General features: G+C 40.9%; 1 protein-coding gene across 10 annotated transcripts in view; it reads left to right on the top strand.

The window, feature by feature from the left end:
• Window positions 1–14,860, top strand: part of LOC113172977 (protein furry homolog) — a 39,732-nt gene that overhangs the window by 13,859 nt on the left and 11,013 nt on the right. For 6 of the 10 annotated variants that reach the window (XR_003299801.1, XR_003299802.1, XM_026376136.1 and 3 more), the window contains exons 8-41: window positions 356–524; window positions 854–946; window positions 1,065–1,163; window positions 1,446–1,547; window positions 1,766–1,869; window positions 2,415–2,523; window positions 2,642–2,728; window positions 2,957–3,128; window positions 3,296–3,428; window positions 3,594–3,701; window positions 4,128–4,383; window positions 4,563–4,745; window positions 4,832–4,918; window positions 5,463–5,722; window positions 5,944–6,133; window positions 6,386–6,510; window positions 6,926–6,983; window positions 7,106–7,197; window positions 7,305–7,477; window positions 7,974–8,134; window positions 9,228–9,338; window positions 9,737–9,891; window positions 10,243–10,345; window positions 10,432–10,603; window positions 10,976–11,232; window positions 11,325–11,471; window positions 11,569–11,737; window positions 11,981–12,071; window positions 12,172–12,248; window positions 12,766–12,916; window positions 13,021–13,124; window positions 13,220–13,405; window positions 14,231–14,429; window positions 14,728–14,849. Coding sequence is in view for 8 of the 10 variants with exons in the window: in XM_026376136.1 (XP_026231921.1) it covers window positions 356–524; window positions 854–946; window positions 1,065–1,163; window positions 1,446–1,547; window positions 1,766–1,869; window positions 2,415–2,523; window positions 2,642–2,728; window positions 2,957–3,128; window positions 3,296–3,428; window positions 3,594–3,701; window positions 4,128–4,383; window positions 4,563–4,745; window positions 4,832–4,918; window positions 5,463–5,722; window positions 5,944–6,133; window positions 6,386–6,510; window positions 6,926–6,983; window positions 7,106–7,197; window positions 7,305–7,477; window positions 7,974–8,134; window positions 9,228–9,338; window positions 9,737–9,891; window positions 10,243–10,345; window positions 10,432–10,603; window positions 10,976–11,232; window positions 11,325–11,471; window positions 11,569–11,737; window positions 11,981–12,071; window positions 12,172–12,248; window positions 12,766–12,916; window positions 13,021–13,124; window positions 13,220–13,405; window positions 14,231–14,429; window positions 14,728–14,849 (4,805 nt within the window). In the remaining 2 variants the exon portion in view is untranslated. The remainder of the gene's footprint in view (window positions 1–355; window positions 525–853; window positions 947–1,064; window positions 1,164–1,445; window positions 1,548–1,765; window positions 1,870–2,414; window positions 2,524–2,641; window positions 2,729–2,956; window positions 3,129–3,295; window positions 3,429–3,593; window positions 3,702–4,127; window positions 4,384–4,562; window positions 4,746–4,831; window positions 4,919–5,462; window positions 5,723–5,943; window positions 6,134–6,385; window positions 6,511–6,925; window positions 6,984–7,105; window positions 7,198–7,304; window positions 7,478–7,973; window positions 8,135–9,227; window positions 9,339–9,736; window positions 9,892–10,242; window positions 10,346–10,431; window positions 10,604–10,975; window positions 11,233–11,324; window positions 11,472–11,568; window positions 11,738–11,980; window positions 12,072–12,171; window positions 12,249–12,765; window positions 12,917–13,020; window positions 13,125–13,219; window positions 13,406–14,230; window positions 14,430–14,727; window positions 14,850–14,860) is intronic. The other 4 variants (XM_026376147.1, XM_026376203.1, XM_026376185.1 and 1 more) reach the window with 1 other exon arrangement.

The following is a 14,860-nucleotide window of genomic DNA, read 5'->3' as shown; positions in this document are numbered from 1 at the left end:
TAATTTAAGTATAGGAAGATTGTACAGGGTCCTCGTGAGCTCCCATGATGAATTATCTTCTAAATTTAGACCAGCAGAAGAATCCTTCCTCTGGTTCAATTTGGGCACGGGGATCAGGTGCTAGACGAGGAGTTCATCATGGGGCACAGACTTACAGTCTGCACACAGAGGGTAAGATAAGGGGGTGATATTTTAGGGAGGTGTGCTCGTTGCATATTTTGTCACTTTATTCTCTCCATGTCAGGACTCCCAAGTGGAGAAACTTTTTTGTGGAAGTGCTGATTTGGGATTTGTCTGACTGAGTTATGCAGCCATGTCTTTATATAGAATCTCATTTAGTGTTTTTTTCTCTCAGGTTTCCTGCTGTGAAGAAGAAGTTTATGACAGAGCTGAAGGAGCTGCGGCAGAAAGAGCAGAGTCCATATGTAGTCCAGAGTACCATTAGCCTTATCATGGGGGTTAAATTCTTCAGAGTAAAGATGTACCCTGTTGAGGATTTTGAAGCCTCTTTTCAGTTCATGCAGGTATAAACAGCCTCAATAACTCAGTAATGTTTTAGTACTTTGATTGGATTACAAATGTTTATCATAAACTGATTATATGTTACATGTTCCAGCTCTAAACTTTCATTAAAATCTGACCTAAGCACAGGATAATCTCACCATTGTGAATAAAAGTATTGACAGGATGTGTTGCCCTTTCACCTTGGCTGTATTTGCTGCTAGCGTTGGCATGCAGTTTGTGGATTACATTCAGTTTTGACAGTATCAAGTCTGTTAATCTTGTTATTTTAATTTTAAGTAATCTTCATTTTTATTGTGTGTTAAACCATTCACTTCTCTCTTTTCTGCAGGAATGTGCCCAATATTTCCTGGAGGTCAAGGACAAGGACATTAAGCATGCACTGGCTGGTCTCTTTGTTGAAATTTTGGTTCCTGTTGCAGCAGTATGTTTTTTACTTCTTGTTGCATTTATTATACATTGTTTAAATGAAAAAGGAAAAGAGCCCTGCTCTGCTGATGACTTGTATGTGAAGCGTGTGACCATGTGTGATGTTGTCACAGGCCGTGAAGAACGAGGTGAACGTACCCTGCCTGAGGAACTTTGTGGACAGCTTGTTTGACACAACCCTGGACTTGTCCACTAGAAAGAAGCACTCGCTGGTTAGTCACTCTGCAAATCCGTTTTCACTCGAAGCGCCTCTGCTGCATGCTTAGATACTGTAGCTGTGACGTCTGCATTTCAAGGTCACTCTTGTGTAATCTTACAACAATGACACCCACGGTTGAAATAAGTTAGAAATGAAGCATTGCAGTAAAAAATATGTCAATCTGCCGTTACTTTGCTTTACATGCCAACATATTACAGCATTTCATAGTGTTAAGCTACTTTAACATAATATTATATGATAGAGAAGATATTAACACTCTCTGATATCCATCCAGGCTTTTTACCCGTTGGTGACATGCCTGCTGTGTGTCAGTCAGAAACAGTTCTTCCTCAACAGATGGCATGTCTTCCTTAACAACTGCCTTTCAAATCTCAAGGTAATGTAACCTGGAATGCCTGTGTATTTAGACTTTAGACTTTATCCTAGTAGACCACAGTATACGGGTACTTTGTGCATCCCTGTTGCACAAAATATTGCACTCTCCGCTGTCCAACACGTGTGTGTGTGTTATTTTCACTTTAAGCCGTCACATTTAGACTGCCATTTGTTGCGAAGTGTCACTGATTGTTTTCTATTAATCTAACTGTATTACAGAGTAGAGACCCTAAAATGGCCCGTGTTGCACTGGAGTCTCTGTATCGGCTGTTGTGGGTCTACATGATCAGAATCAAGTGTGAGAGCAACACTGCAACTCAGGGGTAATCATCTTCTTACTCCTGGCATAATGTGCTGTTTTTATCCTTTCTGTAGTATATTTATGCATCAGTAAATACCAGTAAGAAGTTGATTAATGCGACAGACTAAAACACATTTGCTGGTACTAAAATAGTTGTGAAAATATTTCTAGATTTAAGGGAGGAACAAAACGTTTAATTTAGGTTGCAGGTTTACCCTCCATCCTTGGCACTGGTTTTATTGTTGTTTGGAAAAAGAGGAATGCTCTGTTCCCTATGTACTTAAACTGGAGTACAGTCATAAGGTCAGCCCACACCAGAATCTCAGTGCTGGTGGCCCGAGGGTTTATCAGCTGTTTATGGACATTATGAGCTTGAGCCCACATGAAGAATCCCAAACGGGTCAAACCAGACTTAATAAATGGGTTTAATAGGCCAAAATAAACTCTTTTCAACCAACAGAGTATTGTTCACAACAACCTTCGATTTACTTTTGCGCTACCATTTAAAATGGTTTGAATGCTTGTTTAAGGAATGTTTGTAAAATGTTGTTTTCTCTGTGTCCACAGTCGCCTCAACACTATTATAACAACGCTTTTCCCCAAAGGATCTCGCAGTGTGGTACCAAGAGACATGCCTCTCAACATCTTTGTCAAAATCATCCAGTTTATTGCACAGGTATACATGAGATTCTTCACCTTTATGTGATTTACATTACAGTTCAAACTAATATATATATATTATTGCATCTCATTTTCAAGACCTTATAAAAAGCTTTTTTTTTCTTTACTTACAGGAACGACTTGATTTTGCCATGAAAGAAATCATCTTTGACCTCCTTTGTGTTGGAAAACCCTCAAAAGCCTTTAGTCTTAATCCAGAGGTGTGTGTTCAAATTTCACTTCCATGAACATTCACTTGAATTTATAATCAAATTTCATTCATTCCACTAATTTGTGTTGTGGCACAAATTGTGCCTGTAATAATTGCTGCTATGTAACTTCCTGAACGGAAGGAAGTGCTGGTACAATTACATGTTTTCTGGTGTAGAGGTGTCTCAGTTTCCAATATGATAATTTATAGCTAAACTTTAAACTCCTTTTCTGTTCAGAGAATGAATATTGGTCTAAGAGCATTCCTGGTCATAGCTGATAAACTGCAGCAGAAGGATGGCGAGCCTCCCATGCCTAACACTGGTTGCACTTTGCCCTCTGGGAACACACTCCGAGTGAAGAAGACATACCTGAGCAAGACACTGACAGATGAAGAGGCCAAAGTCATTGGTGAGTGAGTCTGTGCTCAGGCATGTTGAAAATATCCTCACATGCTACATAAATACAGCCTCAAGCGTCAGATTTGGATCAGATCACAGATGAGTTATTCAGATTAGATTTAGTCACAGACACGTTTTTATTTATACAAACAGTTTTATTTCTATCTTATTCTACAGGGATGTCGCAGTATTATTTTCATGTGCGGAAAGCTATTGACAACATCCTCAGACACTTGGACAAGGAGGTGGGACGCTGCATGATGATGACTAATGCTCAGATGTTAAACAAGGAGCCTGAGGACATGATTACGTATGTGCACACATCGCTCTGTCATCCATGCTGCCAAAACATCTAAAGTTGATTAACTCTGAATGAAATGTATTTTTTTATACACAGTCAACAATCACAGTGACAATTTAAACAGCTAAAACTGAATGTGTGCAGCTAGTTCATGTTGAAATCTGACCTTTCCAGAGGTGAAAGGAAACCCAAGATTGACTTGTTCAGGACATGTGTTGCTGCTATTCCTCGCATCCTCCCTGACGGGATGTCCAAGCCAGAGCTCATAGACTTGTTGTCTCGGTAAGTCAGCTATCTTGGGGAATATAGCACTCCTGGAAAAACTCCAAACTTTTTGACAGATTTCTAAAAACCATAAAGGGTAATAATGTAATTTCCTGTTACCCCAGTTGGTCTTCAGCTTAATGTTTTGATTAGAGCCCACAATAGTATATTGTTATTTTTATACACTGGTCATGCATCATTACCAGTAGCCTTCCAGTAGTACTGTCAGCAGTACAGCCTTTTTATTTCAAGAGTTAAAGGCAATGAAATATAGAAAGTTCAAACCTTTCTGTTTTATATCCTTTACGAATGATTGAAATGCTCAAATCAGCCACTTTAAGAAATCCTCCAATACATTGAAATCTGCATATATCAATACTGTGGTTTGAACAAACACTCAACTTTTGTTAAACCTTAGTTTTTTATTTATTTTTGTTTTGTCAGATTGACTATCCACATGGATGACGAGCTCAGACTCATAGCCCAGAATTCCTTGCAAAGTCTGCTGGTGGATTTCTCTGACTGGCGTGACGACGTCCTGTTTGGATTCACCAACTTCCTCTTGCGTGAGGTCCAAGACACTCACCAGGGATTGTTAGATACGTCCCTCAAATTACTGCTGCAACTGCTCACACAGTGGAAATTAGCTCAGGCTGCCCCAGGGAAGAGCTATGACACTCCTAAAATACACACTGCAGAGGTACACACCTTTCTGTCACTAGGGCATATTTCTGTGCATTTATCAAGCAGGAATAACTGGTTACTATTTTGACGCATTTGTTTCTGTACTTCTAAATGACTAATTCTGTTGTAGAAATAGAAACCTAATGTACTGTTAGACAAAATAGCTGTTGTTTAATTCTGACCTTCTTATCACAGCTTCTGCAGACCAGCTCCAGTCTCAAGATACCTGCAGAGCGAGGTCCTCACTCCACTGTGCTGCATGCTGTTGAGGGGTTAGCGCTTGTACTGCTCTGCTCCTGTCAGCTAAGCACCCGCAGACTTAGTATTGCTATACTCAAAGAGATAAGAAGTCTGTTTATGATCATCGGACAGGTTGAGGTAAAACAAGGAAAGAAAGCAAAATCCGATTGTAGTATTGACTTTTTTAGTTTACAGAATGCAATTTCATACTTTGTCAACTGCAGGATGATGATAAACCAATGATAGAGATCATGGACCAGCTCAGCCCTGTAATCCTGGAAAGTTTCGTCAATGTTGCCGTCTCTGACACAGTAAGTTGTTTGTAGCTTCACTTTGTGGCTCAGCACCAAACTAAACAGTCTTCATCAAGATGTGTCTGCAGTTTATTTGCAAGTTGCAAGTTTTACTTTTGCTGGTATTTTTCCTAGAGTTTATTTAGTTGACCTGAATTCCACACAGAAAAGTTATTAGTCGTGTCAGATCCATCAATTCAAAATACTTTCAGGAACTTAAACTTCACCTAGAATCTGATTTACAAGACAACTGCAACAGCTTGTTACACTGACTGTAAGACATAAGCTCTGTTTAGTTATCTAACATGTGAAAATTGCACGAACAGCTGGAACTAAGCAGCAGTTGATCCTCATTTATGTAATCATCATCATCAAGCTGTGATTTTATTGAGAAGAGGATAATACGGTAAATGTGTAAATATACTGCATCATCGTATGTGATATTTCTCTTAATAGCAGCCTCATCATGTCTAAATAATAGCGTAAGGATGAATAGGGAGGTGAAAGCAGGCTGCTAATTGGCTATGTAATTCTCTGAGCCCTGCCAATTGCTTGTTTGCAGGCTGCACTGCCAGCTGGACACCATGTGGACCTTCAGTGGCTCGTGGAGTGGAACGCGCTGCTCGTCAACAGCCATTATGACATTAGGAGCCCCTCACACGTGTGGATCTTTGCCCAGTCCATGAAGGACCCCTGGGTGCTGTGTGTATACAGCCTCCTACGACAGGACAACTTGCCCAAGCATTGCGCCACCGCTCTGAGCTACGCCTGGCCCTATGTTTTCACTCGAATGCAGACGCTCATGCCCCTGGTAGACCCAAAGTAAGTGGCCGCAGTCGCTGCAGTGAGATCAACAGGGAGCATGAGACACTTCTATTTTCTATTTTCTTTACACCCCTATTTAGCGTTCCTGTTTTTAGAATAGTAACCTAGTCACCAGTTCCCCGGTGTATTTTGAAACTCCTCCCTCAGAAGCCCTGAGAAAAACAGCTCATCTGAAAATAAGAATCTAATAAATATTTCCTTTCTGTGTGATTCACTAGTAACCCAGTATATACAAAGAAGACCAGCGCCTCTGGCAGTGGGGACACTTACGTAACCCTGTGGAGAAACTACCTGATCCTTTGCTTTGGGGTGGCCAAGCCCAGTATCATGAGCCCCGGCCATCTGAGAGCATCGACACCTGAGATCACAACCGCCACGCTCGACAGCAGTGTCAGCTACGATAACAAGGTAGCTGCCTCCTTGCCCTCTGGCCTTCCCTTAGTGCTTTGTCTCTCCAGGATTAGGTGCTCATGTGAAGCTTGTTGACACCGAAACCCAAAGCATCACATTACACAGCAGCTATCTTTACATGAATGGAAGAGGAAGCTGATATATTCTTAACTGTACACGTGTGTCAATGCAACCCTGTGTAATTAGTGCTGTTCAAGCAGCATGAGAGATTTCTTTGTATGACTTAACCATTGGTGCTTGGTGTTTTAGGTCATTGGGAGCCCGTCTGTGGCTTGGCTTCTGAAGCAGCTGGTCCCACTGATGAGGGCAGAGAGCATCGAGTTGACAGAGTCATTAGTTCTGGGCTTTGGACGCACCAATTCACTTGTATTCAGGTATATTAGAGAATGGTTTAAAGATGTTGTGCTTTTTAACTTTTTGTCTCAACAAACCAGTTTCAAACTACATTCTCTCTCATAAATGATGATTAGTTTCACGTATGGTACCTTAGTTTGTTTTATTATTGTCAAGTGGAATTTAGAGCACAATCCCCTCGTTTCTGCATAATTAAAGTCCATGTTGACCTGTATTTGTTGTGACTCTAGAGTGGAGATGAGCAGAGGATTATAGCTGAATGGTGCCCTGTTGCCTTTTTTACAGCTGCATCTAAACTGTTTCCTAAAATCCCCTTTTTTAGCTCAAATCTCTTTTCCTGGAAAATACTACATTTTAACTGGACGTGTACACTAGCTGTGTGATAAAGCACCTGTTATTTAACCTAATGTTTGTTCTCTCACTGTCTATACTCAGGGAACTTGTGGAGGAGCTACATCCCCTAATGAAAGAGGCATTAGAAAGACGACCTGAGGTTAGTCCATCATATTTACATCGCCCTGCACAGCATGTATGGCATGTATCAGAAAAATAGTGATGGGTTGTATCACTACCAAGACTGCTACAATTAGAGATTTGTCTTAATGATTTTTTTAGAACAAAAAGCGTCGTGAGCGGCGAGATCTTCTGAGACTGCAGCTTCTACGGATCTTTGAGCTGCTGGCTGATGCTGGTGTCATTAGTGACAGGTAAGCGTGGTTTTTAACAGGTGTCAAATACTGTATACATAAATATGTAAATATTCGGTTTGTGACTTCTCTTCACTGGGCGTCTCTCTGTTTTCTTTTAACCACAGTACAAACGGAGCTCTGGAACGTGACACCCTCGCCATGGGCGCTCTGTTCCTGGAGTATGTGGATCTAACCCGGATGCTTCTGGAAGCTGAGAATGACAAAGATGCCGAAATCCTCAAGGACATTCGAGCTCACTTCAGCGCCATGGTGGCCAACCTCATCCAATGTGTACCAGGTAGTTAGTAAACATTCTTTTTGTTTAGTTGTCAAGCCAGTTATTAACAACGCTGCAGCTCAGATTGACAAATTACTGAATAAATGCTCAGTATTTTGCATTTCTCTTCAGTATGGACACCTAACGCTATTCATCTGTCTTTTTCATCTATTTGTGGGTTATACACAGTAAAAGGCTTCCTCTTGGCTGGACTTCCAGCACTTGGAGCACAATACTTTTGATATTGATCTTGATTTGGATGTAGCCAAAGGGAATTAGATCTAAAAATAGGGCAGCTTACAGACAGAGCCGACTAGTACAGGTGATGAGTCATGGGTTGCCAAGCATTTACAAGTCCCCAACAAACTGCTAATGATTTGTCAAGGGACAGCAACATAGCATTGTCATGTCAGAAATCTATTTTTAGTAGTCAGAGTTGAAGATGCTATAATATTTTTGCTGACTTCATTCTCTCCATGAACAAACCTATAACAGTCTTACTTATTTCCCTCCCTAGTGCACCACAGACGCTTCCTGTTTCCACAGCAAAGCCTGCGCCATCACCTCTTTATCCTCTTCAGTCAGTGGGCAGGGCCGTTCAGCATCATGTTCACCCCTCTGGACCGCTACAGTGACAGGAATCACCAGATCACAAGATATCAATATTGTGCCCTGAAGGTAAACATACTTTCTGCAATCTGTTAACCTCCACACACTTTTGCATATATTAATATTACCACCTAATTACTGTCAGAGAGAGCCATGTCTCTAGGTAGTGTTTGGTCTGACTTTACAAAGCATACAATAGGAGAAAGTGTAGAATAATTCCACATATCCCCTCTTTCCACTGTGTCTCTCTTTAACTCATTAATCTCATAGTCTCAAGTTGTCCCCTTGTGACCACTGTCAAATTGTGTCTACTTAAAGAAGTGAAAATGAATGAATATTGTGTACTTTGTTATTATTCTTCCATGGTTCATTGTTTGATTTGGCATCCAGCCTGAGCCATCTGATTGTCTAAGCCTGCTATTGGATATGCACAAGCATGTGATACATGCAAGATTACATGAAGTATTACAATGCACTTTGCAATATTTTGTCATTTCACTAAATGTGCATCATGAGACCTGTTCCCCTGACTTTAATTTTGTGACATTTCACTAATCCAAAGATATGTCATACTTGTGAGACTGAGGGAGAGGCAATGTGCAGTTTGGTAGCAACAATTATTTCTTTATTGTGAGCATTAGAGAAAATCCTCCCGTTCTAACTCTGCAAGTTAACATATTTCTGTAATGTACTTCTGTTGTTCCATATGGAAATAAATACAAATTTAATCATACTCTCTAAAGATTGAACAAGTGCTCCACCATCCAGAAATTCCTGGGTTCACCAAAATTAGACTTGTTCTTGATCTCTCATTCTACGTCTATATTTAGGTTTTAGGAAACGAAAGACATTGTGGTTTTGAAAACATGAGCCCTGCACTTTAATGTCACATAATATGATATTCTGAGACCTCAGCATGCATTCTCTTCCAAAAGAGTGAGTTATGCAAAGTGTTATCTAATGCAGAAGCACCACTGCTGCTAAGTCAGATGTTCAAGACAAGTGAGGGTGAAAACTTTTTACAGCATACTCCTTGAATCTTCCGGGGATGGAGCATCGGTATTCTAAGACGAAGAGAAAGACTGGAAATATGAATAGGGTTGTCTTATGGTATTAAAAGCTTCACCATGTGGGCTTTACTGACTGATGTTTGCTCTTTCAGGCCATGTCTGCTGTGCTGTGCTGTGGGCCTGTGTTTGATAACGTTGGCCTCTCTCCAGACGGCTACCTCTACAAGTGGCTAGATAATATACTCGCATGCCAAGATCAGCGGGTATGTAGCAAATAGTTTACCACCAAGTTGCATTTAAACAAAAGCTTGACCCAGAAAGCCCTCTAATAGCTTGCTGAAGCCTCCTTTGACAACTGATTAGTATTCTTTTGCAGGAGGGCTGGTAAATAGTGAAGGAGAGTTGTGTTTCACAAATAAATGTGTTTGATTTTATCTGATGTTTCAGTTGTGGAACTGTGATTGAGGATAAAACGCCTGCATGTTTATTTCACATATTCTTACATGACAAAACAGACTTTGATTCATCAAGCTAAACAATAATTAATGAATCTTTTTTTTGTGTGTGTTTGACAGAAATAGAGCAATAAAATTTTATATTAAGATCATTTGAAAAGCAGAGTAAGATTTATGAGTGTCTGCCTCATCTTCTCTTGTTTAAGGTCCATCAACTTGGCTGTGAAGTTGTGATCCTGCTCCTGGAACTCAATGCCGACCAGGTGAACCTCTTCAACTGGGCTGTGGACCGATGCTACACGGGCTCCTGCCAGCTGGCCTCAGGCTGCTTTAAAGCCATTGCTACAGTCTGTGGCAGCAGGTACAACTTCTCACAGTTAGATCTGTTTGGCCAGCTAAGATCTTTCAATTCAGTTCTGTGTTTAATTTCTTTTTGTAGAGTTTATGCAAGTTTGTGTTGATGTGCAGTGAACTGATGACTTGCCTAATTAATTAATTAATTATTGCCAGTGTGACAAAACAACTGACAAATTAGCTAAGGCTTCAAAATCTCACTTTATTTATCTTCTTAAAGAGCTAAAGACTATTTTTTCTGAAGTTTCTCCTGCTGCTTTATGTTAGAAACATTAACCTAAGCACCATGTGGAATTACTTTCTGAATACTTAAACATTTACATCGTACTGTTTTTGTCTCTCTGTCTTTTTTTATTAGCAGAAACCACCCAAGCGATTTAGTAACACTGCTGAATTTGGTGCTCTTCAAGGCATCAGACACCAACAGAGAAATCTATGAGATTTCAATGCAGCTAATGCAGGTGAGAAACCTAATCACAACTGTGCTGCTGTGTAGTTTAGTGTGGTTGAAGTCTTAGGGACACATTTCTCCTTTTTCTTTGAGCAGATTCTTGAAGCCAGATTGTTTGTGTACTCTAAGAAGATTGCAGAGCCGAAATCAAACTGCATCCTCTACGGCACCCATGGTCCACTGCCACCTCTATACAGTGTTTCCCTGCCCCAGCTCTCCAGCCAGCTGGCCAGGATGTACCCTGAACTCACACTTCCTCTATTCTCAGGTAGCTGTTTGTGTTGAATGTGTGCTCGGTGTGTGGCTACAGTAGGGTTAGCCATGGTTTTTCAGCCTTCTGTAATACTTTCAGGCCTGTTATATTTTCTTGGTATCCCACTAAATACTGCTCACTGTGCTCACGCCTTCCTCTCCCACTACCCAGACATTTTATCTATGGACACTCCCACTAACCACAGAAATACTGAACTTAACTTAACTAAGGGACTAAGTTGAATTCATATGTGGATCAGGATTAAAGTGGCAATTATGGTGAAACTGAGTTTACCATATGTGTTTGATTTCCATGTAGAATACAAACACCACAGTGCCCACTGATGTTATTCTGACGTTGGTGTTGCCTTTCTTCTTCTTGTTCTAGAGGTTAGCCAGAGGTTCCCCACCACTCACCCCAATGGGAGGCAGATTATGCTCACCTACCTGCTGCCTTGGCTTGGTAACATCGAGCTGGTGGATAGTGGCCTGCTACTCCCAGTCTTCACACCGTGCCCTTCAGATTATGATGCTTGTAGCCCGATGGCCAGCACAGATTCAGCTCACCAACTGAAGGGTACTGGCTGGGGCTCTTTACAAGCCACATCCATGGTTCTCAATAACCTCATGTACATGACGGCCAAGGTAAATTCAACTTGGGTAAATGTGATGAAATAGAGCATTAGTCATTTCAAGTTGAAGACAGCTAACGTTACCATTTTAATCCTTTTGGCCAGTATGGAGATGATATACCTGGGCCAGAAATGGAAAATGCGTGGAATGCTTTAGTGAGCAACGAGAAGTGGAGCAACAATCTGAGAACCGCACTGCAGTTTCTCATCAGCTTATGTGGTGTAAGCAGTGACACCACCCTGCTGCCATATGTAAGCTATATCATTTAGACCCACTGGAATATGTTATGTAGCTATTTTACTTGCTCTCCTCGTTTTCTCACGGATATTCTGTGATATATTTACTCAGATCAAGAAGGTGGTAATCTATCTGTGCCGGAACAGCACCATACAAACCATGGAGGAGCTGTTATTTGAATTACAACAAACAGATCCAGTCAACCCTGTTGTGCAGCACTGTGATAGCCCTCCTTTCTATCGCTTCACTGCCACCAACAAGGCCTCCACAGCAGCTTCAGGTATCTTTTATGGCCTGTATGTCTCAGTGAACAGAGTGAAGACCAGTTAATATTGTTGTTTTTTAATAGGAAAAAATCAGCCAAGCAGGAAATCCCACATGGTCCAGTGGGATCACTAAGTGGCCAGCTGATGATTGGTCTGCTCAGGTCCCATTGGTCAATGTGAAGCACTGTGTTAAAGGAGACTTCCCTTTAACATAGTGTAAAACACAAGTATTTATCTGCCTTTTGGTTGATTTCTAGGCACGACATCGAGCAGCAACACTGTTGTTGCAGGCCAGGAAAGTTTTCCTGACACAGATGATACCAAGACTGTGAAGGAGAATGAGGAGAGGTACAATAAGCAATAATATCTTTAGGCCTTGCTGCGTCACAATACTCAATGTAAGACCCATTATGATGTTTCTATTTTTTTTTTTTTTTAACGACCGTAGGTTTAGCCACTTAATGCGAGCGCACAACCGGCTGGAGTCACGCTACAGTAACAGCTCAGGAGGATCTTACGATGATGGTAAGAGTGAGTGTGTTTCTGTGCTAGACACCCTACGAAAACGTGGTTTTCATGGTCTGCTGACAGTGGAATACAAAGTCTAGGTTGGAGGGTTAGATGGAGATCTGCATGGTGTCATTGATAATGCATGAGCAGTGCAGAGTGGCCTGGGGCTCTTAAAAGGCTTCTGTGAGAACTGGCACTGAAATAAAAGTCAAGCCCAGGGCTTCTACGCTGCTGCCAGTGACCCAAAAACAGGCTTGTTTCACCCTCTTGGGTTGAATTTGTTCTGCAGGCTAATGTGAGTAAGACTAACCTGACAAAGAAAAGCATCCTGAAATACCACCCTTCAAGTTTGTCTACCTCTTCTACAAAGTCAGATTGTACGTTGTTTTTTAAATTAATCTCCATCTGTGTCAAATGCTCACGTGTCGCTTTTTCTATAGCTATAAAGAATCCACTTTGTTTTTATTGTGGGGTTTGCTGCATGTTTCAGATGGAATAACTGTAAAAACTATATTGTTCTGCAACCACATAGGTGAACCTTTGACCCCCTATGCTGATTGGCTTATTGTTGTCATTGAGACCAACCAGCCCCACCCTCTGCCTATGCCTCTGAATGGAGGATGCTGGGCTCCGCTAGTGGACTTTTTACCAGAGACCATCACCCCCAGAGGACCATTGCACAGGTTAGACTGCTGCAAACATTACTGAGCTACAGGTTTTTGGATTAGTCTGTTTTATAAATGTATTATAGAGTCACATTTACAGGATGTGTTTTTGTTTGTTACAGATGTAATATAGCAGTCATCTTCATGACAGAGATGGTGGTGGATCACAACGTGAGAGAAGACTGGGCCATGCATCTTCCTTTACTGCTTCATGCCCTGTTTTTAGGTTAGTTTACAATAGACCTTTACATTGTTTACAGCAGACTGAATTAGAATTCACAGTGTGATGAAACTGATTGACTGGTCTGTTCTTTTCTTCAGGCATGGATCACTACCGTACAGAGGTATTCGAGCACAGCAAACGTCTACTCCTCCACTTGCTCATCAAGTTGTCCTGTAACAGCAACTTCCAGGCCATCGCCTCTGTTTTACTGCAGACACACGAGATGAACAGCGCCAAGACCCTCACCTGCAAACCGACCATTCAGCCAGAGTATTTGCCTTCAGGTAAAAATGGAGTCACACTTGTATGAACGTCTATCCATTGTCACAACTACAAAAATATTCTTACCTTTCTAAAAGGTGAAGGAAGACCTGTTACCAGTTTTAGAATAACTTGGCATTTGACACATTGCTCTTCTCTGTGGCTAAGACAAACATAAAGCATGAGGAGGGAATTGCTAGCGTTCCTTTCAGAGGATAGATAAGTCTCTTATCTGGGGAGAAAATATTTGGACACTGTGCCAAAAGCAATATTGAGCACCGAGGACATCAAAGGTCTTGATTAAAGCATTCCATTCTGCTATTTTTATCCTCCCAAATTGGGGCCATCTGCTTAGGCTTGGATAGGCTGGTTTGGCACTACTACCCACCCGTCAATGGTTTGTTTTTCAAATGTCTAGACATGTTGAAATGTCCAGAGTGTTCTTTGTCCATTTGTCCATTTCTTAATCTCCATTTCTATTATTGAAATAGCAATTTTAATATTAATACCCGGAAATAATAACACCGCTATGGAGATTCCAACAATGCCTCAGTTGTTGTAATGTGTTCACGCCCGTATTTATAGTGTTTGTATATAATATCTAATATCTAACAGAATGAATGTGTTTGTAAAGTAAGAATGTGATTAGTATTTGCTGTACTGTGCTATACATCATCTCCACTGTATTAACTGTAATAATACATTACTGTAAATACACAAGAACAATTATATTCAAATACCAGAAACATTAAAACACAGGTCATGCTCCCTATGTCATCTTCTCATAAGATAACTCCTGCCAATTATAACAATCAACCATCCAAATCAACTTCTTCTGTTGTGTTCAGGAGGCTTTGACTTCCTCAGGGAATGTCAGTCATCTCCTGTGCCGGACTCTGGTATGAGTTCTTCCTCTACATCGTCCAGTCTGAGCCTGGGGGGTAGCAGCAGCAACCTGCCTGAAATCTCACAGCATGTGGAGGAGCCGGTGGCCTCCAATAAATCAGATGGGAAGACAAACAAGCTTGTTGAGTTTATAACCACAAGGTGATGATGCTTTTACAGAGTTACCTGCATGTGCAGAAGTTCAGAGAATGTAGTTTTACATACAGGGTAGAAATGCAAAGTGGAGGTATTTTATAGTAATGCATTTTATAGAGTAAAAATGTTTTATAGATATAGTCAGAAATAACCTTCTCTTCTATTGATGTACTTTCTTGTATTTTCTGATGTAGATTACCACCTAGTGGTGCTGTATGCACAGTGCAGTTGGTTACTATAGAAGAAGAGTGTGTGTTCTTGAAATGTTAGTAATATTAGTGATTTATAAACTGTTGGTTTATAGGGCGTGTGGACCATTGTGGTGTCATGAAGACATTTCACCTAAGAATCACATTTCCAAAAGCACTGGGCATCTCACAAACTTTTTGCATCATGTAGTATCTGTGTTCAAAGAGTCCAAGTCAGGTAACCCCTTT

Source organism: Anabas testudineus, chromosome 13, assembly GCF_900324465.2.
Source record: "Anabas testudineus chromosome 13, fAnaTes1.2, whole genome shotgun sequence".
Taxonomy (NCBI): domain Eukaryota; kingdom Metazoa; phylum Chordata; class Actinopteri; order Anabantiformes; family Anabantidae; genus Anabas; species Anabas testudineus.
The sequence above is the reverse complement of the archived record's forward strand: the minus strand, read 5'-3'. Positions and strand labels throughout refer to the sequence as shown.